The 25,074-nt window shown below is 40.7% G+C and overlaps 2 protein-coding genes across 10 annotated transcripts in view; both read left to right on the top strand.

Annotated features, from left to right (window-relative positions):
• The window catches only part of ank1b (ankyrin 1, erythrocytic b), a 65,851-nt gene extending 43,502 nt beyond the window's left edge, over positions 1-22,349 (top strand). For 4 of the 9 annotated variants that reach the window (XM_020609768.1, XM_020609766.1, XM_020609763.1 and 1 more), the window contains 16 exons: positions 3,945-4,149; positions 4,320-4,416; positions 4,539-4,767; positions 4,999-5,127; positions 6,501-6,620; positions 7,410-7,494; positions 8,683-8,757; positions 8,850-8,981; positions 9,254-9,412; positions 9,972-10,070; positions 10,170-10,241; positions 15,696-16,344; positions 16,489-16,759; positions 17,085-17,153; positions 17,746-17,840; positions 18,051-22,349. In XM_020609768.1, coding sequence (XP_020465424.1) covers positions 3,945-4,149; positions 4,320-4,416; positions 4,539-4,767; positions 4,999-5,127; positions 6,501-6,620; positions 7,410-7,494; positions 8,683-8,757; positions 8,850-8,981; positions 9,254-9,412; positions 9,972-10,070; positions 10,170-10,241; positions 15,696-16,344; positions 16,489-16,759; positions 17,085-17,153; positions 17,746-17,814 — 2,460 coding nt within the window. In that variant the 3' untranslated portion in view covers positions 17,815-17,840; positions 18,051-22,349. The remainder of the gene's footprint in view (positions 1-3,944; positions 4,150-4,319; positions 4,417-4,538; positions 4,768-4,998; positions 5,128-6,500; positions 6,621-7,409; positions 7,495-8,682; positions 8,758-8,849; positions 8,982-9,253; positions 9,413-9,971; positions 10,071-10,169; positions 10,242-15,695; positions 16,345-16,488; positions 16,760-17,084; positions 17,154-17,745; positions 17,841-18,050) is intronic. The other 5 variants (XM_020609769.1, XM_020609767.1, XM_020609770.1 and 2 more) reach the window with 5 other exon arrangements.
• A 345-nt stretch (positions 22,350-22,694) lies between these two features.
• LOC109965609 (eukaryotic translation initiation factor 4E-binding protein 1-like) lies at positions 22,695-25,074 on the top strand. The gene is made up of 3 exons (XM_020609761.1): positions 22,695-22,972; positions 24,563-24,757; positions 24,848-25,074. The coding sequence occupies exons 1-3, from the start codon at positions 22,837-22,839 to the stop codon at positions 24,877-24,879; spliced, it is 363 nt and encodes a 120-aa protein (XP_020465417.1). The 5' UTR covers positions 22,695-22,836; the 3' UTR covers positions 24,880-25,074.

The following is a 25,074-nucleotide window of genomic DNA, read 5'->3' as shown; positions in this document are numbered from 1 at the left end:
GTGTGTGTGTGTGGTGTGTGTGTGTGTGTGTGTGTGTGTGTGTGTGTGTGTGTGTGTGTGTGTGTGTGTGTGTGGTGTCATGATTCGGTTCTGTGTTGCTTCCTGTCAGGCTTTTATTTTGATGCTACGTCCTGTTTTGTTTCACCACAGTTTCGGTCTTTTTACTTTCTTCATCACCCGCATTAGTTTCACCTGCTCATTATAGTTTGCACCGCATTATAAGCAGCCTTCACCCACCAGTCCCCGCCAGATTGTTCTAGACGCCAGCTCTGACTCTCCAGCACTTTTCGGTTTTGGTACTTTGTGTTTTTGACCGGGATTGTTTCTCTGACTGTTCTGTTCTGCCTTGCCCTCTTTCTTCGGACTGTCACCGTGTATGATTATCGGACTTCCCTTTGGACTACGTATTTGGATTCCTCTGCTGTATGTGTTTGCTGGCTCTGATCTCGGACTGTTTATACCGACCTGTGATTTTTGTGTTTCACCGTGTCTTGTATGGTTTTGTTTAGCGTTAGTTCTCTTATTAAAGAGACGGTTTTGTTTTACATTTCCTTGTCTGGCCTTTTAATTGAGTTCACCCTCAACATTTTTGGCAGCATAACGCGCCGATTCCTGACATGTGGTGTGTGCGTGTGTGTTTGTCTTTATATACTTGTGCGAACCAACCCCTGATGGAACACCTTTCTTGTGTGGACATTTCATTGGTGACTTTCACCAATGCGGTTTCTGTACTATGATGGACTCTAAATCCTGACTGAAAATCCTCAAACAAATCATTCTTGTGCAAGTGGTCACATAACTGCTTTGCTACAGCTTTTTCAAGGATTTTGGAAATAAATGGGAGATTGGATATTGGTCTATAATTAGCTAGGACACCTGGGTCAAGAGTAGGCTTTTTGAGTAGAGGTTTAATTACTGCAAGTTTAAAAGCCTGTGGAACATAACTTGTTAATAGAGAGAGGTTAATCAGATCTAGTATGGATGTGTTGATTAGGGCAAAGACGTCTTTGAGCAGCCTTTTCGGGATGGGGTCCAGGAGACATGTTGATGATTTAGATGAAGCAATTGTTGAGGTCAACTCAGAGAGATCTATTGGAGAGAAGCAGTCTAAGTATAAATGAGGTCTTACAGATGTTTCTAAAGCCATTGTAGTAGATGGCACATCTGCAAGAGCTGTGGGAGTGGTCCGAGCAATTTTTTTCTCTAATAGTTGTGATTTTATTTGTAAAGAAGCTCATGAAGTCATTGCTGCTGAGATCTAAGGGAATGTTAAGCTCAACAGCACTGTGGCTCTTTGTCAGCCTGGCTACAGTGCTGAAAAGAAACCTGGGGTTGTTCTTATTTTCCTCAATCAGTGATGAATAAAATGCGGTTCTGGCACTATGAAGGGCTTTCTTATATGTTATTAAACTATCTTTCCAGGCTATGAAAAACTCTTCTGACTTAGTGGAGTGCCACCTCCTTTCCATTTTTCGTGATGCCTGCTTTAGGGAGCGGAGCTGCGAGCTGTACCACGGGGCTAGCCTCCTCTGTTTCACTACCTTCTTTTTCAGAGGGGCAATGGTATCAAGTGTATTACGCAGGAAGGCTGCAGTACTATCAACAAGATTATCGATTTGTGTGGGAGTAAGGTTAAGGTGGCCTCCTTCCACTGTGTTGGCAAATGGCACTGAAGTAGATAAAGATGGAATTATTTCCTTAAACTTGGTAACAGCATTGCCAGATAGACATCTGCTGTAGTGGAATTGTTTCCCACATAGAGTATAATCCATTAATGTAAATTCAAAAGTTATTAGAAAATGGTCAGACAGAAGAGGGTTATGGGGAAAAACTATTAAGTGTTCAGTTTTGATGCCATATGTCAGAACCAGATCAAGAGTGTGATTAAAACAGTGAGTGGGTTTATTTAGTTTGAGAGAAGCCAACTGAGTCTAATAATGAACAGAATGCATTGTTGATGCTGTCATTGTCGGCATCTACATGAATATTAAAGTCGCCTACTATGATTATTTTATCTGTACTAAGCACTAAATCAGACAGAAAGTCTGAGAATTCACTTAAAAACTCTGAATAAGGAGCAGGTAGACGGTATACAATCACAAACAGAACAGGCTTTTGAGTTTTCCAGTTTGGGTGTGAGAGACTCAGGGTGAGACTTTCAAATGAGTTATAACTATGTTTAGGTCTAGGGTTGCTTAATAGGCTTGAGTCAAAGATTGCTGCCACACCACCATCTCGGCCTGTGTTTTGAGGGATGTGACAGTTACTGTGCCTAGGTGGAGTGGATTCATTTAGGCTGACATATTCTTGCTGCTGTAACCATGTTTCAGTAAGACACAATAAGTCAATGTGATGTTCACTTATCAAATCATTCACTAACAGAGATTTAGATGAGAGAGATCTGATATTTAATAGTCCACATTTGATTGTCCTATTACTTTCTACTATAAGAGGAGTCATCTTAATTTTAATTAGGTTCTTATGAATAACTCCTCTGGAGTTGATTCTTGATTTATATACTGTAATTTAGGTGGGCGGGGGGCAGACACAGTCTCTATGGGGTACTGGGAGCGTTGGGTGGGTAGCAGCTGCAAGGAGACAGCAGAGAGGCGTGTAAGACTGTGACCCTGCATCCTGGACTCAACTCTGGGTTGTCATAATTTAGGTTGTAAAACAAACTCGTCCAGATTTCTAGATAAGAGAGCCGCACCACCCAAAGTGGGATGGATGCCGTCTCTGCTAATCAGACCAGGTTTTCCCCAAAATGTTTTCCAGTTATCTATGAAGCCCACGTTATTTTCTGGGCACCACCTAGACAGCCAGCGGTTGAATGACGACATGCGGCTAAACATGTCATCACTGGTCACATTGGGTAGGGGTCCAGAGAAAACTACGGAGTCCGACATTGTTTTAGCGAAGTTACACACCGACTCAACTTTCATTTTTCACAACTCATTCTCCCTCCCCTTTTTCTGCATCTCTCTATCCCTTTCATGCAGGGGGTCCGCCAGTGCCCAAGAGCGGCGCGGATCCCCCGAAGCCTTTCTCCCCAAACTGCAGTTCATCCAAGTTACACCAAACACCATACTCCTTTATGCACTGAGGGGGACCCTAGCTAGTGAATGGTCAGTAGTAATGTAAAATATACATACCGGTAGTAAATGGCTAAAATAGTCCAAAACTCTAATACCTGTATGATTATTCACAATATGAACCATTAACATATTAGATACTGTACATATGATTTCATAAAGGTTTAAAGCTCCTAAAATTGTTCATCGTTTCTCAGTAATATCAAATATTCCTTTATCATTACATTTATACCTATCACTGACAGTACTTTGAGTGAATGTGTGGCCGGCTGTCACTCATCCAGACCTCCACAGACACACACATGAGAACTTGGCACAACGCTCACCCTGACTATCTCTTTACACACGGCTCCTCCACCTGGCTTTGTTTTTTATGACACAGAGATTATGATGGATTATGGGTTCTACATTTCAGTTGTTTTGGTCATTTCAGTGTACATTATTTACATTGTTTGTCAAAGTACTAATTTGTCATTGGCGTTATTGAAGGAAACTGCACGGGTTTGAGTTTTGCTTTGCCTTATGCTGCTCTGTTTATTTTTTCCTTTTATCCAGCCATTCATCACTCCTCAGTTCCCTGATTTAAGTTGTGAGCCACACTGACTGAGAGAGCTGCATGTGTGGGTATGGCTGTGAGTTTGATGTTTCAGTCTATTGTACATGTTCTGTTTTGTGTCCTCTCCTTATTTCTGATCTTTTTGATCACTTATACTGACTTCAGCTTTTATATTGTTTGTGAGTTTACCTTTTGCATATTTGTACACCCAGCCAGCTGTTCAACTACATATCCTTTGGATCTTTGCCATCTTCCTTTTCAACAATCTGTTCCCTCACTATGTACGTCTGCCTCAGGCACAGCCGATCCCTGATGAACTGCTGACTCGACAGCTTGGTAACCAGGCAACCTTCAGCCCAGTGGTCACCATTGAACCACGCCGACGCAAATTCCACCGTCCAATCGGGTTACGCATCCCATTGCCTCCATCCTGGAGGGAGAGTCCTCGGGATGCTGGGGAGGGTGATACCACCAGCTTGCGCCTCCTCTGCAGTGTCATTGGTAGGGTCTGTTCTGGAGCAGAGATGTTTGTCAGCGTTTCTCTGTAAAGTGATGCCTTCTTTATATTTTTCTGGATGTACATCAGACTGTAATATGTACTAGTGTGTACATAGCATCTGTTACTGTGTTTATTAGGACATGAATCACACAGTGTGGTTGTTGTGTCTCAGGGGGAACAGCACCAGCTCAGTGGGAGGATATTACTGGAACCACCAAACTGATGTACACCAACAACTGTGCCAACTTTACCACCAATGTTTCTGCAAGGTGAGCACCTCAGCAACTCACAAGACCAGTCCACTTCCCTTCCTTGCTCTTAAGCCCACGTCTGCATGCCAGTCAAGCTTCTGCCACTTTCCCTCTCTATTCTCTTCTTCTACTCTATCCAGATTCTGGCTGGCAGACTGTCCACGCACGGCAGAGGCAGTCACCTTTGCCAACCTGATGTATCGGGAGCTGATGGCCGTTCCATATATGGCCAAGTTTGTTATATTTGCCAAGATGAACGAAGCACGTGAGGGACGGTTGCGTTGTTACTGCATGACAGATGACAAGATGGACAAAACACTGGAGCTGCATGAGAACTTCACCGAAGTGGCTCGTAGTCGAGACATCGAGGTCAGTACATGAGTAAAGGAAAATGTCACGACAAGGGAAAGGCATTTTAGTGAGCGATACGCATTATGGCAACCTCAAACATAGTTCCCAGATAATGGAGAGCTTCTTTTGTTGCAGTTTATTTTGTTTGTGTCTTATGATATTGATCCATGCTCTGGCTGTTTTACAAGAGTTAAATCATTCTCTTCTCTTCATCCTATCACCTGTAACATTTTGTGGCATTTTCCGCAGCTGATGGAGGGCATGCCACTGCACCTGGAGTGCTCTGGGAACCTGGTGCCTATCAGGAAGGCTACCCAGCAGCCACGTAGCTTCAGCTTTCAGGCCTTCCGAGATAACAGACTACCTGTCTCTGTCAAGGTCTGTCTCTTCCTGGCCTTTCATACTCCTGCTTCTCTATCACTCACTACATACTTATACAGTTTTGTGGTTTTGTTGGTTCAGTTGTTGGGTTCAGGGCATCAAGGATCCTTTCACCAGTTAGTCAGTTTCCTTTCTGAGGACCCACCCGCTGATCAAGATCAACCAGACAACCTGTTCGAACAGACACATAAAAAAAAACACACGACATGTGTTTTTTTTATGTGTCTGTTCGCTTTTCAGTGTCACATCTGTAGGCTAGACTTTTCAGTTTCCTTCATCATTACCATGTAAAAGTGCAGTTAACAGTATAGTGCTGTGTTCCCTCTGAACCCACTCAGCACCACAGACACAACACCAAGGCAGAAACGTCAGCTTCTAGAAAACAGAAATTAAATTAGAAAAGTGGCATGATTTCACTCAACTCATTTAACATTTAGTCTCATCCTGTATATTTGCGGTTGTCAGATCATATGTACTTCCAAACAAAGGACAAATGCCCTTTTTTTTTTTTTTTTTATATGTTATTTTAGTCTAAATAGTTTTTGGATTATTGTGCAATAATAAAGACTCCCCACCCAAATGGTAATAGTACACTGCAGTTTTCTTAAGTCCTTTTGGTTACAGATACATAACTCACCTCTCATTTCTTATTTCTTACTGTAGACTTTTCTCCCATTCTGTGCTTTGTAGATGTTTAGAGCCCTTCTCTTGCATAGATGACTTGAAAATCTGGTTTCATACTGTACATGCTTTTTTATATCTGTCTTTTAATCATATTTATGTCATTTTTCGCCATTTTATTTGGTACTCTGTTTGTCTGACCATGTGTCTGCCAGTGACTGTTATAAATCAGCTAGATGAATAGTTGGATAAATATTTAGTCCTTATGGTATAGCCAAACAATTTCCCTGTCTACCTGTCGACTCTAACTGTTTGCATGACCTGTGACTCCCTCACTTTCTCTGCCTACCTTCCTATCTTGCGGCCTTGCCTGTCTGTATGTGTCTGTCTCACTGTCTTTCTTTCTCTCTCTCACGGTCACTCTGTAAATGTCTGATCTGACAGACGTCCAGGTAAAATGTACAGGTAAATCTCTCCCTCTCACCTGCCTGTGGACTGCTTTCATCCCTGTTATCCTTTGCTTCTCGTCCCACGTTACCGCGCCACATGTTCGGGACATTGTAGAAGGATCTAATACCGATTTTGATTTGTTTTTCTTCCTCCTCCTCCTCCTCTCTCTTGCTATTTCATTCTCTTTTCTTATGCATTCTTTCTTACCCTGCCTCTTTCCTTAACTTCCTTCATTTCCTCTTTGCACTCCTTCTTTGTCTCTCTTTTTCCTTCTCTCGTCTGTATTTTCTCTATGTTAGGTAAGAGATAGTAACAAGGATGCCACTGGGTTATTGTCCTTTCTGCGGAAGTGCACCAAGTACGAGGACACACAGCATGTACTGTGTAACCTTAACATAACCATGCCACCATGTGTCAAGGTAAGAACTTGGTCAGCAGTACACCTCTGCAAGCAAACATACACAAAGGTTTGTGCTTGAATTTCCCTTGATGTCCATGTGCTTGATGAGACTGAGGTGTGGCTATGTGACATTATCCAAATAAGATGTCAGTTTTAAAAGCTACTACTGTCTACTTAGTAGACTACTCGTTTAATAATGTGGTTTGTACAGTATTTGAAATGGGGAATATTTGTCATAGTTTTCAAATTTGTATAGTATCTGGCTTTAATTTCAGATATACAGAAAGGAAGGCTTTTATAACATTAATACCAATGCTGCATAAATACTGTACACAACATTTGTAGACACAATTCCAATTCTGTGTGACCAAATAAAGCATGCAGCACTGCTTTACCCCTTTAACATCCATCCTTTTATTAGGGTGGTCTACCTATATGAAAACAAAGGCACTATTTTGCATTCAAAGTCCAGTCTTTTGATACATACATTCTGATATTGATGTAAATTTTCATTGCACCATTGCTCTACATTGTGCTAGTGTTCCACGGGTCACACAATAGGTGTTAAAAGGTAAGAAATGCTACAGTAATGACACTTGAGTAGATTAAATTAGGTTCAACTTTATTGTCATTGTGCAGAGTACATATGTATACATAGGCATTGATAGAGCAATGTTGAAAAATATATAGGATGTAAAATATATACTGTATTGTAAATACAAAGATATGCTTACAAATAAATAAAAATGCAGACAATAATCCTAATGTATTTATGGTGTGATTTGGTTGTTCTGCTGTTTTTTTTTAGGTTGTTGGAAGTGAGGAGCGGAGGAGAACTTTAACCCCTCTTGCTCTGCGGGAGCGTTACAGTGCACTGAACGAGCCTGGTGTGGGTGAGTCCTTTACTGCCTGACCCGCAGCCCTCTCCAGATTAAAACACAGTGGAGATGGGCTCCAAATGTTGCACTGCCCCTTTTACCCACAGTTCTTTGCTTCCCACTGTGCCCTCTCAGTTTTCCCCCTATCTGTCTCGTGTGCACGCATGGCACAAAGACTGAGCCTTGGATGCAGTGTACTGCTCAGCAGTATGCCCCATAGGTTTTTGCAGTGCAGATAGAGGAAATCATATTGAATGTGCAACCAAAAGATGAGCAGCAGTCCCCAAAATTACCCGAAATGGTTCCGTGGCACATGCCTCTTCTTTCATTAATGTCCTGGTAGCTATGACAACTGATGAATGACTTCTTTGATAGGTTTTGCATGGCGCTGGTATCTCCACTGCGATTTCCAACGGCATGGCAGCAAGTACAGTTAGCATTAGCACTGTAGCTTAGCAATATGAATGGGCAGGACCTCGCAGTGGAGCTAGACAGAGGAGCCCTTATACTGGTCTGTGGTAAATGAACACAGTCAACCCCATAAAGATGCCCACATGGATTAAATATTGCTGATGGTGGGTGGGGATTGATGGGGAAGGGTCTTTTCTGTCTATCAAATATATTGCACATTGCTATATTGCACTTCAGTCCCTCTGTAATGGTTACTGAATGCTACTTTGATTGGTGGGACTAGAACCTGAATGAGCCCCAGATGCTAACCTCCCCTGTTCTGAAGATTATTTGTACAAAAACAATGTTGTGGGTATTGCTTATTTCCTTCAACAGCTTTTGTCAAGGTAGGTAATTGCTATTAACACTTTGAATACAACTCAAGTCAATGTCAAATCTTTTAGGAGGCAGAAAATGCACTAAAACCAAAAGGGTAAATGAAAATATCTAATAGTGACTGTCTGTATTACCTGAGGTACATACCTGACAGTAAAACACATTTGGTGAAAAGTTGATATTTTGTTCAAATTAATGACAACTGCTTTCACACCACATTTTGCTAGCAAATTATACTCAGTTACTTACTGTAGGTATCAGCTGGACTGTCCAAATCAAGCATGACTATGGTGAAATTTACTGTAGCTTCAGAGTTATAATCTCCTCAGTTCAGTAAATATACACACATTTTCCTGATGACACAGACTTTGTGTGCTGCTATGTGCATGTCTAAAATTGCCCTTTTTTTGTCTTTAGCTGCAGTGAATGCCATGGAGAGGACTGAGATCAAAATCAACATCATAGCTGAGCAGCTCGGACTGAGCTGGGCAGGTTAGTTGCATAAAATATGTAAGTAATTATCAGTCGTTCTGTGTGGTTTTTTTGTATGCATATATTTGTCTGCTTGACTATTCCGTTGTCAGAGTTGGCAAGAGAGCTTCAGTTCGGAGTGGACGACATTAACAGAATCCGTGTGGAAAATCCCAACTCGCTGCTTGACCAGAGCTCTGCCCTGCTCAGCCTGTGGGCAAGCAGAGAGGGGAAAAGGGCTAAGAGTGAGTCTATACTGATGTGTATCTCTTTGGAACTACATTTTAGAAAAATAACTACTGTAGTACACATCTATGAGTGCATAAAAACTGCAGTAAGTCACTTATATCAATTGCATAAGTATTATATTGGTTGACTCTGCTGTCTTCATGGTGTCATGTGTCTGCAGAATAATCTCTAACTTCCCTTCTTTTCTGACTCTGTGTGTTCACACCTCTCCATCACTGGTTTCCATTTCTCTTTCTCTACCCCACTCATCAATGTGCTTACATCTCAGTGGAGAGCCTCTACACTGCTCTGAAGAACATCGATCGAGCAGACATTGTAACCTCTCTGGAGGGTCAGGCTGCACAGCCAGCACCTGGGTCTTCAGAGGAGGGTGCTTGTCGACTCAGCGACCGCGACCCCACCATGCTGTCCCCTAGTGTCATCAATGGTAAGACACAAAAATGCACCAGACATCACATACACATGCAAAATTCTAATCAGTATGATCACTTATATTTATCAATGAGACATGAGTGAGCCCACTACATTTAGACAGGAAAACAGCAGAGAGCCATGCTTGTTGCTCTTCAACAAGTGATTTAATTTTGTATTCATTAATTACCAGTAAACAAGCTAAATGTCAGGCTACCTAACACTTCACATATTTCATGGAAAGTCTATTGTTAAGCTCATTGTTTGTCCCATGATGACCTGTAACAATCAGAAATGGAAAGTTTACAGGAATTATGTGCTCTAGAAGAATTTGGAAGCAAAGGTAACCATAGCTTCAGTCTCTTTAATTGTCAGGTAGAGTATCTGGTACTCTTGGTACCATTTGCAGATACTGTATATAAATTCAGAACATATAGGCTAATAAATCACAGGAAATCAAATATGTATTTAAACTGAAAAGATATATACAATCTTGAATGTATTTTATTAATTAATGTCTTGAAGTATTTAAAATCACCACGATACTGTGCCTATTTTCACATTTGTTCTTTAAGGATTTGCTCTATTGCCTATTCAACCAGATGTATTGGTCACAACAGCTAGTATAGCCAGCACTACAAAAAATCTGACATTAAATTCTTCAGCACAAGAAGGTGAGCTGTTGTTCTCATTTACTTTCCACCTCTGAAAACCTCCCTACTTCTTTGAGTCTGGATAACAGCCATTTTGCCTTGTCTCTGTTGCTCCACAAGAGATCACGGACACAAGGCCATCGCGCCTAGTGCGCAAGCCACAAGTTATTAGACCCCCGTTTTTCAGAAGGGGTAAGTTGAAGGGACGTTGGGCTGCATGGTGGTTTGCTGCTCATGTACATGATGGTGATGATGATAAGGAAGAGAATCTCAAATTATATTTTTGAGGTCTGAGGAATTGATTGTTCACCCACCATGAACCCAGCCTTTTGTAGCATGCGCTACCACCACCTCTGTGCATTCCTCACTGGGGCACAAATCATTGTTGTTGTTTTTTCTGTTACAGCTTTTCACACCTCACATTTGAGCCCTAAACATGATGGCTCTTATTTTTTAGCTGATATACAAGAAATGAGGCTAACACATACTGACAGCATTTTAAGAGTAAACCAGTCTTTTTAAGGCCAAACAAGCCAACACTTAACATATTGTATAAATGAATCCTGATCTGTAAATATGGATTTCTGGGATTGTTAAGATTATGTGCAGATGTGTGTGTGGCTGTGTGAGGGTGTACGCACACATGTGTGTGCATACATACATGTGTCTGTTTGTCTGGGATGGATACACTAGTCAAAATGGGCACTAGTACACAGATGATAGTGTGCTCTGGGCCTTCATACCTTGTGTCTATTCCTTCCTCTTTCTTTCTGTCTGTCTTACTCTTTCCTGGAGAACAAGAGAAAATTTCACCTGTCCTATTCTGCTTGACGGACAGCAGACATTGTTATATAATTGCAATGTTCTGGCAGTCTTGAAATTTTGTCTTTATCTCAGGACTCACTCTGTCCTACTTTCAGTCTTTCTCTGAACCTATGACATGTCATATCTGCTGCCCAGCCGCCCTGCTCCTCCTCCTCCCCTCTCTTGCTCTTCCTCACAGCTCTTCCTGTCCGACCTCTGACCTCATATGACCTCATGTTGACCTCTGGGCCTCCTCTTCTCTTGTCATCTTATTTTCCCGCGCTCCTCCCTCGTTCAGTCGAGCAGGGACCCTCTCCTCCTCTCTCAGTCCAGCTCTGTGTGTGTACTACAGTTTGTGCATGTGCATGCTGCATGTTTTGCCGTTACAGTATCTGTGCTTGTATGTGTATGTGCTCAAGTGTGTGTTTCACAGACCTGGGAATCAGTAAACAGTAGCTGTTAGCATTCAGTGAAGGAATTTATTTTATTTAGTTTGGCTTGCAAGGGATTTATGTGTGTGAATATTTTTGTCTTGTTTCTACACATGATGTGTTTAAAATGCCTTGCAAGATAAACTAGGCTTAATACTTTACATAAAAATATCTTAGAATACATTTTTACTTAAATCTACACAAGAGGATTTTTGTCTGTACAGTGAGAGGTTTCCTGGACAGAAAGTGTACAGTTTTTGATTACATCTTTATGTGCATGGCATGTTTTCAATGTATGACGTTTTCTTTACAGTGTCAAATGTTTCCTCTGTCCAACTGGTGTATTTCAGTCTTGTTATAAATGCTATTCTAACAAACAAGTTTTGTTTTCTTTTATTGTAAACCACATGATGTGTTTTAATGCAACGTTGTAACACATGGTCAGCTGTGTAGCACATAATGTTCAACGTACAATGTTGCTTTCACAGGATGTCTTTCATTCATGGGCAGAAAAGCTAACTGTAAATCATTCTCAACATTTAATCTATGTCAGTGTGTAATTTTATCTTATTTGTTCACCTTTTTTCTCTTACCTAAAAAAGATTATTGCGGAATGATTTTGTGCAATCACAAAAGAGCCAGTCTTCATTCATATATTTAATGATTTTTGCAAACTATTTTTTGCCCATGTCTGAAGACATACGCACTATTAACATTGTCTGAGCATTATCTGCCAGCAGGGATACTGCTGTGAGGTGTGTTTGTGTATTGGTTTGGTTTTGTGTGAATAATTCTGTACATGAGCCTCACCTGTGAGCGAAAAGATGTGTGTTCCCATCTGTAGTTTAATATGAGTGCAGTGTTGTGTGTTTATGTGTGTGTGTGCACACAGTGGAAAAGTGAGTACCATGCTGTGTAGTATGTTCTGTTTTTCCCCCCTTGTGCTTATAATCTCTGTGGAGTTGATTTGTGCTTCACTACGTACTGTGCCTTTGACATCTGTGTTTGTTTAATAGTAGGAGTGAAGGGAAAGACTAACCCAGATTCATCTAACTCATTCTAATTCTGACTCATCCCCCCCCCTTCACCTCATGCCGATGCCACCTGTTATCATCCTGGCCCTGTACCATCCCAGAAACGTGCACATACTGTATGCTTACCCACACTACGGCCCATTAGCGCATACATTCTGAGTGACAAGTACTGTACTGTACTTACACAGTAAAGAAGTATTTCACCCATTAATACATACTTTTTTTTTCAATTCCATCAGTTTTGGTTTATAGCTACACTGGCACATTTGCAATCATTCGAGTGGCTGTGAGATTGAGTTTTTGGTAAAACAGTGCTGATAAAGTTAAACAGAATTGCTGAAAATCTAAAGTAGAAAATGTCTCTTTTGGAAGGTCTGGCTAGGTTTCACCTGATCATTTTCTACCCATAGCATTGCTGGATATTTATACAATAGATTAGTAGTGTAAGAACTATTTAAAAAACAATACAGAAAAATTGGAGGGAAAGTGGAGTTCATCAGCTTTTTGAGAAGCTAGCCACTGTACACTACCTGGTTAATCATGCACAGTGTCTCGGTAGTGACCTCTTGCATTCTACCATGTTTTGTTTCAACAGACTGAACATTACAGCACTTTTCATACAGTAGACATATTAAGTCACTTTGTGTGTGTGTGTGTTTGTTATTACATTTGAGTCAAACCCCCTCACAACCACACTCAATGTTTAAAAACTAGGCTTCTTCAGGATTAGGACAGGAAATAATAACGATTTTAGTGTTTAATAAAATAATTTAATTGCAAAAGGAAATGTGCTAAGTGGCATAGCGGTGCAGTGGTTTGCACTGTCACCTCACAGCAAGAAGGTGCTGGGTTCGAACCTGGGCCAACCTGGTGCCTTTCTGTGTGGAGTTTGCATGTTCTCCCTATGCCTGTATGGGTTCTCTCCAGGTACTCTGGCTTACTCCCACAGTCCAAAGACATGCAGCCTGGGTTGACTGGCGACTCTAAATTGCCCGTGTGTGTGGTTGTTTGTCTACGTGTCAGCCTTTAGCAACTCTATTCAGGAATAAGCGGTATAGATAATGGATAGGAAATGTACAATATAACTAATATTTTGACCAGATGACTTTGTAAAAACTGATTGGAAAGCTAAGCTAAATGTCCTTTGGGTTGTTCTTTTCACTACTATAAAGCCTTTACGTAGTATTCTGAATTTTTTGGTGTGAGCTGTCAGTTTGATACACAAGGTAAAATCTCCTCTTTTACTGATCAGATTCACCTTATTTCACTCATCTGAACTCATTCATACAATTTATCAAAATCATTTTCATTTATAGTATTAATTAATCAGGCAATCCCCAAACCAAACCAGTCAGGATCGGTACAATTGTCTTACATATCACATATAACAATAGATAATGTACAGTATGGGTGCTTTATTCGCATTTCCAAAGCAAATTATCACAACATTTTTTAATATTTATTTATTAATTTTATATTTTTTAATGTTTATGATAAATAATAAAACATTGTTATGTTTGATTTGAGGGCAAAAAAAAGATCAAAAAGTCACTTTGCACATATATTTTATTATTTATTTGATATTATAAATATCAAATGAGAGAAAAACAAGGCTAGGACAACAGATATCAAAAGACTGAACCTAAATGACATGAACAAACTGGTTTTCCTTAACCTGTATTTTGTAATTCCATGAGATTCAGAATACAGAAATAGTTTTATTATAAATGCTAATCATAAATATTATCATATCAGTATTAACATGTTGCTTTTTGTACTGAAATTGAGTTTGTATCAAATAGGTCAAAAGGTTGACTGAATATAATGCCTTTGTCTACGTGACTTTATGTGTTGTTCCTTTTGCTAGTGTCGTTGCAGTGAATGACATCTAACAGTAGGACAAATATATACACTGTTAAGATCTGCTATTGCTTATTATACTGAAGCATCATTCTGGCTGTAATGATTAAACAAAGTGCATGTTGATTAACATTTGACAATGTCACCAACAGGTAGATAGTCCTGAATCCTTAGCAAAAGGAGGGCTTAGCAAACTTAGCAGGTTAACACAAAATAGCATATGCTTCAAATATGTAAGTAATTAAACATTTTAAAAACCAACCTGGTCAGTTCACAATAAAAGTAGAGACCAACTCTAAATGAAACGCACAAATCAATTACATAAAATCTTTAAAATTGTTTTTTTTTGTGTATATGTTGCGTGTATGTGTGATGTGTGTGAGTGTGTACAGTGACCTTATTTTGGATGCTTGGGATGCTGACATATAAATGCATGACTCATGCAGCTACCTGAGAATGTAAGAGCAACAGTAACTTGCATTTTCCTCAGGCAGAATCTGCAAGATGCTGCTGACTCCCACCCAGGGTTGGAACGATAATAGACATGTTTTCTTAAAGCTTTGGTGTCTGACACACAGCTGCGCTATCACTGAAAAAGGAATTCATCCAGTTGCCTGTTTAAAGTCCTTGTCATCCCTAGAAAAAAACACAATAAAGCACATCACCTGACCTCTGCCCTGATTGGTGAACACCAATAAAGAGCTATAAAGGAACCTGTTCAAAATGCTTTTTGAAATTGTATAAAATCATATCTGTGATGGCAAGATTTCAAATGTACAATTAAAAATTGTGTAAAGTTTTTGTTATTGGCTGTAAATCCAACAGTTTTTATGGACATTCCTGATCATCTTTGCCTGCTTCTTAATAAGCTGCAATTTAAATTAGGATATGAAAACCCAATACTTTTCTCTCAATGATAAACTTATATCGTGCCAACCCCACAGTCAATATAATGCATAACTCTAGACACCTTTCTTCTCTTATTAAGGAACACAGTGTATGTTCTGCATATTCACTTTCTTATACAAACTAGAGCCCTGCACCATTCACTTCACAGTCAGTGGATGACACACAAACCCCTTTACCCCTCACCGTACTTGCACTGCTGTGTCCCAATGACAGTAACCTAAATTCCCCTGAAAGACAAATCAAAAGTATAAAAGTATAAAGCTAAAGAAAGCAAATTTTGGAATGAAACACAGTTTATAGCTTCAGGTATTGTTACTAAATGTAGTATAACTCACAATGGCTGGGCTGTGCAGGTCTGTGGAATCAGTGTGTATTTATCACAATGAATGAAATAGACTGAAGGATATCTTAATCCTACAGTAGTGGTCCCACTTTGCTGGATAGACATTAACTCTGTTCTTTATCCCGGTATATTGGGACAGGGCTGTGCCTCACTGTGTCTCTTAGAAGTTGAAGAAACAGTCAACCCACCCACTTCCCTATCCTTGCCCTGGCTGTGCCTGCGTGGCGTTAGTGTTTCTTTTGTGTCGCCCCTGTCTTCCCTCCAGGTTATGGGCTGGTGCAGGAGGAGCTGCTGTCCCCGGCCTCCATGCAGTACAGCTTGCCCTCCCCACTGGGCGTGGAGCCCTATTGGCAGGAAGTCTCCAGCCTCGAGTGCGCCCCTATTGCCACAACAGAGGAAGACACCTTAATGGAGATGTCTGATGTTCAGGTGTGGCCAGCAGGGGTCAGCCCCTCACTGGTTACAGTGGAGGACTCATCACTGGATGGCAGCAGTCGGGCTGATGATTCAGAAGGTGCTACGCTATCCCTCCCCTGCAGCTTGGGTCGCCCAAGCAGTGGAGCCAGCGGGGCCAGTGGCTCCATCATGGAACTGGAGGAGGAGGAGGAGGAGGAGGAGGAAGGGGGGTTTGAGGAGGAGGAGGCGCCACAGGAGCCAGCAAGTGCACTGGCAGAAAGGGACAGGGTGAGGGCTAGTGGTGCCGTTCCCAAGGTCAATCTAAATGGTCAGCTGGGAGGTCAGAGGTCAAATGGGAGGAGAGGGGAGGCCCCTGCACCAGGAGCAGGAGCAAAAGGAGGAGGTTTAGGGCTGGGTTCAGCGGAAGGGATTTCTGTTATTGCAGGCCAGCAGTCGCATGCCCAGCGGTGTGAGACTTTGGGACTGAGTCGTGCTTCAGAGCACAGTGGAGACAACAGGTGTGTTGTAGTTAGGCTCGTATCATTTTGCATAGCTTTGCACTGTCTGTACTCAAAATGACTATCAAATTGTCTTCTATATCACTTTTTTAAAGTGTATTTTTCTTTGTCTTCTTTTTGTTTTAATGGCATTTTTTCTTTCAGGGTGGTGGGAGGCAGCGCATTTCAACCCTACTTACCAGACAAGGACTCTCTGCAGGGCTGGGTGGGCTCAGTTTCATCTGGAAGGGACGGCAGCGTGCCAGGCTTGCACGCAGCCCAGGAGCCTCTGCTGACTCCGGTGTGTGACACGGGTTACTCTCATGTGCTGCGTGGGCGTCTCCTGCAGGGCACACAGCCTTTTGACAAGGGGTTGGGCTTCTCTCACCATGAGGCGGGCCAACGTGCTTGGGAACAGGAGCAGGGGCGGGTCCAGGTCAGGTTTATACGCCGACCACCTGCCGCTTCCTGCGCCTGGAGGGAGAACATCTTTGTCCATCCCTTTAAATTTTTATTATCGAATGGCAAAAACAGTCTTTCAGTTTTACTTTGTGCTCACTGTCATCAACATCAAAATCGATCATTTTGATGAAATCACACAACATGACCAGAATGATGTGTTGTGTGGTACAACACATGGGGGAAATCTGCCATGACAGATAACTTTATACTTGCATTTCTGATTGCAAGAACCATATTGATGGAGAAATTGAAGTACTATGAATTGCTATTTATATGTAAACTGTTATTTTTTTGTGCAGAGAGAGGAGAAAGAGGACTGTGCTGCTGAGGTGCAGTTTGTTGAACATGAAAGCATGCTTATGAAAAAGGTGAGTCGTACTTTCATCATTTACACCTGTATTCAGACACAAACACGGTAAACCCAACAGACAGCATTTTCCAATGAATCAGTTACACAGTCTGGCACAAAAGGATCAAGACGAACTTAACAACAGCCACTGGCCACATGTTGATTAAAGGTATTTTGTCCCCATCAGCAGAGATAATAATAAGTCTGAAAATGAAGAATTAAATTAGAAAAATATATAGTCATATATTAAATACTGCAAGAACAAGTTGAATATTGGTAGAAAATTGCCATTACAGTATATTAAATACTGCAAGAACAAGTTGATTATTGGTAGAAAATTGCCATTACAGTCTTTTTTTATCAATGGCAAAATGCTTGCATATTTTTAAACTGATGTGATATATTGCGCTTTGGGTAGTAAAGTGTTTTGGATATGGTGGCTACTAAATGTAAAACAGTGATGGCCGGGGAACTTTGCGGCTGCAGCAGGCCGTAGTGACTGGCCGGCGGATTGACAGGTTGGTTTCCTGTTCTGGTTACAATGTAGAGGCTTCAGCAGTTAACTGGTCCGAGTGTTGTTTCCTTCCCTCCTCCCTCCCTCCTTGCTCCAGGTGGGGGTGGATGTGAGAAAGGGTGCTCAGTCAGTGCAGCGTACCAGTCTGCGGAGAGTTAAACACTGAAATACAATTACTACCCAGTCCTCCAGGTACGGGACACACAACAAGCACTTGTGCAACCCAGTGCTTGGACAGATACCACTATGGCAGCGTACTGGCCTCTTAGTGCCTAATAGTCTCTCACATGCTGTTCTGTTCTGTTTATGTTGGCATTCAGTGCACTGTGATAGTATGTTTTTTGAAGGCCAAAGTAATTTAGTCTGTATTCTGTGTTAATGGCATCTCTCTGTGTTTTCTAGGACCGGAAAGCCACTGCCAAACCAACCTCTACCAAAACACAACCAGACCGCAGAGGAAAATGAGCAAGGGAGGAGAGGAAGAAAAAAGACTACAAAGTGCAAACTACAAAATGACGAACACAGAATCATCTTCAACATGTGACCATGAAGCACCACAAAAGAAAAGAAGAGGAGCAAAAAGAACTTCAACTTGTAGTTTTATAACATTTGTAAACAAAAATATCAACTAGATTAGGGCATGATTCTTCTTCTTCTTCTTTTTTTTTTTTTTTTTTTACAAAAAAACAATAATTGTCAGTAAAAGAACCAAGAAAAAACAACAACAAAAAGTGCTTCCTGTGAACTGTAATCGCATGGTGACTGCTGGTGCATGCCCTTTGACCTTTTGAACTGTTAGTATCTACAAACTGAAGGGGTACAATGTACGGGGCAAGCCACATGTGGGTCATGGGCCATTTTAACAACCTTATTCCCTCCGAAATGGAGTGGTTTGTGTCAGCAAGTTGAGTCCAATAACACTACAGCCAAAAAAAAGCCCCACAATGGAAGGGTCTGTACACAGCTACAGTAATCCTCTGCTGAGCCTACCAATGCTTCTATCACTGGACCCTTTCCCTTATTATTCTCAATGTGATATATGCACTCTATGCTACGTGGACGTGTCGGTGTGTGTATGTGTGCGCGTATTCTTCTTTACCGCATGTTTCTTGCTTCTGGCTTGGTGCTGAGCCCTGCCCCATGATTAGCTTATTTTCCCCTGTGATGTGACAGCGTGCTCAGTGCTGGAATGAGAGCGCCGCTGTAGTCTTTTGCTCGTGAGCGCTCCTGTCTGCGTGTGCTGACATCTTTTTCTTTGTGGATAAAGTTCACTTCTTGTTAGTCGTTTCTTTGGAACCTGTCCACCTCGGTTTTAAGCATTGTTTGACTTTGGTAGGGAATTGAATCTCTTTCACCCCAGGTTCACAGGGGAAATATGTTTTTTTCAGACAATGGGAATGTTTTCTTTAGAAAGTGAATGCATTGTGCAGCAGGTCTACTTTTTCCTCCCTCGTGACCTCTTCCGTCATTTTTTTCCAGGAGTACACGTCATCTTGATCCACAGTCTTATTCAGTAGCCTCAGTCAATATGCAGTGAAATCACAGGCCTCTCCATCAGCGGTTCTTACACGTATGTTTAAAACTTTGTGTGCTCCCTCTTTTACCTGTTTGCAACAGCTGTAGCACCTCACTATCAAATTTTCGATCATTCATTTTGAAACAAAGTGAATGAAGTGAAGAAAAGAAATGGAGCATCTGACTCTCACGAGGATATAGTGATTTGATGTAAAACAACATTATATCACAAGAATGTGATTGTGAAAGGAACTGTGCAGCGAGCACAGACAGGTAGCACTGTGATCGTTGACCCCAGACTCGTGAACTGAGAAGACACAGACCTTCATAAATACAAACAAAAAGCACACCTATACAAGCATGCATATACACACATAATAAGAAACACTTTACATAACTAAATAATTAACACCTGATCAAAGTCTCAGAAAGTTTTAGGAGTTTACAACAGCAATAAAACTGTAAGAACACTGAAGATGGAAACCAGGGCTGTGTATATCTGCATAAAGGATTTGATACTCAAATCTGTAAATGACTGAACTCCTTGGTGAAGACAGAAGGTCCATCTGGACAAACAGCATTCAAGTTTGGGTTTGGACAGTGGTGCTGTGTCTGACTGGTTCCATTGCCCTTGATGTGATTGAGTCAGAGACGATGCGCTGATGCAAGATCAGATGAGTCAGCTGTAGCAGGGTGGGACTGTGGAGGCCTGAGAGGGATTGTTTGTTTTACAGCACTTAAAGTAGCAAAATATAAACCAGGATATGTTAAATTAACTGATACCTATTAAGAAGTCTGCTGCTGATGTAAGGTGGAACCCACCTAGCTCCATTTTCTTTTTCTGAGTAATTTGTTAGTCTTCACTCATTTAAAAAAAACAGACATCACTACTTCCATGTTCATCCCTTTATATTTACAGTTTATGTGATAAAAACCGACTGCAGCACTATGAAGGGGTCATATCACAGTAGCATACATTTTCTGGAAATCGAAGCATAATATTTATTCCATATGTACTGTAAATACTACTGTAGCCTGAATGAGTGAGACGCTGAATGACTAAATGAGCATATTTGTTCGCATACATTGCACAAATATACATATTTTCCATTCCCAGTCCATGCACGAGAACCTCATTCGATATAGCACATGTTTATTACATATAACGTTTTCCACTGTTACTCCACTCAGGTTTTCAGTTCTGCTCAGTCAGAATCAAAATGTTTCAGTTTTTAACTTCTGAGTCCTTTTCAGGACACAGAGCTAGTGCTTCAGAATAAGAGTTTTGTGTTGGGGTCGTTTGGGGCGGGATGGGCGTGCATGGGGCTTTTTGGTGAATGTATGAAGCAGTACGGTTTGTTTGCCTGTGTGTGTGTGTGTGTGTGTGTGTGGTGGGATGTTCTTTGATTCAAATAAGACCAAAAAAGGAAGCAGAGTATTGAGGGTGTGGTCAGTAACTGCATCTCATTACCCTGTACATGCAACTTTGTGTGCAGAACCCTCTTCTCTGCTGCTCAGCTCCTGGGGCAGCAAAGAGACAACTGGCACTTCTCTTGGTTGTGTTTATTCTAAAATGGTGAAGCATTACTCTTTCTACAAAGATGTACACAAAGTTAAAGAAGACAGTTTGATGTGATTCATGTAAAACTAATTTCCCATAATTGTTTGCAGTTTCCTATGGGCTGCTAGACAAAAACACAGTCCTTACATTGTTTTATTTAGCTTCCCTGTTCTTCCGTGTAACCAGCTCTGCAGTCTTACCAAATGAGCAATGCTCATGAAGTTATGCCTTTTACTGTAAGCCTTGAATGCACTCACCAGGGGCCGAACAAGATATAATTTTTTTATATTTACAGTGTTCCTAATTTATGGCTTTTTTCCAGCAACATATTACAAGTATTCAATAGTCCATCTTTCCTGCCTGGGATTCAAATTACATAAAAGAATCACAGGAGATAATACTGATGAGGAAGACAAAAATTGGTGCATGAGCGTGTCTATCATAATGTGCAAGACAACAGTGCCAGTACTACAAATCAGATGACACTATTGACGACATTCTTTAGTCTGCATGATGAAACAACATGCAGTTTGTTTAGGTGCACTTTAAACAGATCTACAAGTTGTTCTTTATCATTTCTGACAAAATAACAGCAATGACTCACATTTTAAAAATTGTGGAAAAGTTTTTCTGACTAATTTAGACCATGAGTAGGAGGTAGAAATTATGGAAAATATAAGTGAAGTGTTAAACAAATAATAAAAAGGGATGGCCAGTCACTTCTAAAATCCAGGCCACAGCTCAAAGCTGCCCACAGCAGTCATTCAACAGCACATCATTTAGGCCTAACAAAAGGACTGTAAGTCTAACTTTGATTCATTTATCCCCTTTCTTTAACCTAGTTAACACATCAGATGTTGAAGTTAAAATTCTGAGGAAATTTACATTTTAATTATTATGTAGTTTTGTTTTGTGGAAATCGGTTTCCACTTTGAGGTAAGTTTTTCACAAACAAATTTGGATTTTCAGTCTGAATTAAAACTAATCAGCGATCCTCTGCACTATGAGAAATGTAACTAACACTATGTTTCTGTTGTAGGGATATGTGTGTGTGTGTGTGTGTGTGTGTCTGATGGTGTTTGGTTCTGCACCTTGTTGGGTCAGGGGGAAGAAGTGAGAATATTTTTCCTGGGCATGTGACTTGAGAGGACGTGTATCCTACAACAATGTATTTTAAAAAGAGTATTGTAAAATTTTAGCTGTTGCAAAGAATAGAGATCACCTGTACTCCTTTAGAATGGATACATGATAATGTAAACGCAATATCATATTACTCTAACCTAAGGAATGCAACTGCGCACATGCACAGAAAAAGATGTTTTTATGAAAATATATATATAAATATATGACAAAAATATATTTAAATAGAATGCTATGCACCCTCATAGAGTTGTTATGGATGTTCTTTAAGCATTATCTAAACTAAGTCAATGCCCACATCATGGGGAATGTAGAGGCTTTGTAGCTATCCCACTTGTTTTCTTTTCTTTTGTATTGTCCTGGAGAGAGGAGAAACAAACATGACTATGTATACAAGCTTTTCAGTCAGACTCAAGATATGTATAGATCATCTTACCCTGTACACCAGCTCAAACCATTTACAAGAATTAATAAACAAAGATGTGACAGAAACATTTTGTCTTGTTTTTGTAAAAAGTATTTGTGCAGTGTTATATTTTTGTTATAATCTCTCTACACTGACTTTTGTGAATTCGGGTGTAAATTTGATGTAGTAATTGTACACAATATGATATCTCTTTTTTTAGTAAGACTTTATTTTACAGGTCCAGTAATTATAAAGGCAGTTATTTTATTATCACTGTTCAGTTTAATTCTTGTTATAAACTGTTTTTGTAGTACTATGGCTGATAGAGAGGCCTGCAGAGTCTGAAAAACTACAACGTCTCTGGTTGTGACGCCCCTGTTTTCCGCCAATCACCGCTCCCCTGGTCACGTGTGGTTGTGAAGGAAGTCCCAAGATTGTTTTGGATTCGCGCAGACCACGTGGCGGCACATAGAAAGCTTTCGTGGTTTGGCCTTGGTGACCTCCGCGCTGAAAGCAACACGTCAAGCAAAACTGCTTCTCATCGGTTGACCGAGGTGTTATGAGAGATGTCAGCGAGAGGTCAGGCCACCAGTAGCCGGGAAATCCCTGCCATTAGACGGGTCGCTATCCACGATGCTGCTCACATGCCCCAGTTCTACTCCTCGACTCCCGGGGGGACTCTGTTCAGCACCACCCCAGGAGGTAAAGCTGTGCTGGGTCATGTCAGAGGCTGGGAAAATAGAAGACATTAAGCTAAACTTACATCTTATCGGGAATTGTAAGGATATAATAAAGGCATGAAATAAGGAGGGAGGGACTGATTTAAAGGGACTTTTAAGTCTGTGAGGGATGTTTGAGGCGGACTGTACCATGTTGATTTTGGGACAGGCAGTGTAGAGGAGATACATTGTTATAACCCAGAAAGTAACGTTAGACAAATATTTAACTGATACTCTTCCTTAGGTCCTGGTATTTGCTTTAATATGACAGCGTGTCCCTTGGGCCAAACACCTTATAGCTAAAGTAAATAGTCAAGTTCTGTCATGTTTTTGTGTTAATGTTTGATAGCGTTGCTGCTTAACACAGTTTTCCTAGCGTTACGTTCCCGTTGTAGACTTTGCTTGCATGCCTGCATTTTCTGGGAACAGAGACATTAAATGTGTCTTTGTTTTGGGTGAATAGAGCAGTGCAGAGCAATATTTAAAGTCATATGTTCATTTTTATCTTCTCCACTGTGGCTTTATGCATTTTAATTTCTTCATTTATGCAACTGAAAAAGTCGGTGTACAGACGAGTGTGGCATCATAAACCATTTCTATTTTAATATCTTTAAATCCACGTGTGTCTGTTGGCCTTCTTTCCTCCTTGGCTTCTGGACACCATGCTCCATTGATTGCAGAAAGTTTCATGAGAACAAACATTCACTGGCTCCGGCATCAGTCATCTATGAATCACTGGCTTATGAAATTCAGTTTCAATAACCTCTAACTGTAGATTACTTCAGCAACTGTATGGTCAAATGCAGGCGTCAGTCATATCCTATTTATAGCCTTGTTACTACAGCATGCTGTTCTTGAGCTGCAACAACATGTTTACTAGAAGTGGGCTACACCAGGTCACAGCAGTTACATGCAGGATGAAGAGTGGAAGCTAATGATTACCTCGTGCTGTATGATTGTGAGGACAGTGCAAGAAACTTATAACCATAATAAAAAATAAAACAAAATGAAAGTAGTTTTATTGAGTCCACATGGAAACAGGACAGATAATATCAGTAGTGCTCAGCGCACAGAACAACAGTCCTATAGAAAGTTGGTCTTACTCTCATCAACACATTCTGACCCATTAGTTCAGCATTTGACTCAAACAGATACAAGCCTGAGAACCTTGGGAAATCTCCAGTATGGTGATAAACAACACTTTTCCTCAGTGGCCATGAGAAAGTCGACACACAGTGCACATGTGCATTATAACTGATACTGTGTTCTGTAACATCGGCTTGTGTGTTAGCTGCTGGACTTGATTTGATCATGTTTAGTTTAATCTTTTTCGGCTAGTTACAAGTGTTTGATGTTGTGGTTAGCTGATAAATTTTATGATTGTTTGTATTTTTTATTTTGAAGTCAAGTTGACACAAGGGTTTATATAGGTATATAGGTTATCTGTGAAACCGGGTACAATCAGCTTTTCCACTAAAGCAAACATCCAACCTGTATACACAGCTGCTGTACCTCATTTTCATTTGTTAGGCCTGGCAAAATATTTCGTTTCTTTTGTCGCTGCCATCTGCAGGTACCAGAATCATCTATGACAGGAAGTTCCTCCTGCAGTGTCGGACGTCTCCTCTGACTCGTACACCTCCCAGCCTGCCCGACATCCCAGGAGTTACCACTTCACTCAAACCCAGTGACCCCAGTAACACAAATCAACCCGAACAGACATCTAACAATACCCATGACCACAGCCTGTCTACAGAAGAGAACGCAGGTAAAGGTGTCGGTATATTAAAAATGGGAAGAGAAAAGCCCAAGTCATTCATTTGTTTCTGTAATTCAACCACAATGTTTTATTTTCTAGGAGAAGATGACCAGTTTGAGATGGACATCTGAAGATAGCTACAAGGATAAAAATAATTCCTAACATTTTCATACTTTTTTGTTTACTGGAATTAAAAAATATATTGCTATTGGCAATATTGTACTCTTCTCTACACTATCTGATGCATAAAAGTGTTTTTTTCACTTTGATGTTACTTGACTTTCTTATGAACTGTGACACACTTGACAATTAAGTCCAAGTTTTGA

This window comes from Monopterus albus, unplaced genomic scaffold, assembly GCF_001952655.1.
Source record: "Monopterus albus unplaced genomic scaffold, M_albus_1.0 scaffold102.1, whole genome shotgun sequence".
Lineage (NCBI taxonomy): Eukaryota > Metazoa > Chordata > Actinopteri > Synbranchiformes > Synbranchidae > Monopterus > Monopterus albus.
The sequence above is the reverse complement of the archived record's forward strand: the minus strand, read 5'-3'. Positions and strand labels throughout refer to the sequence as shown.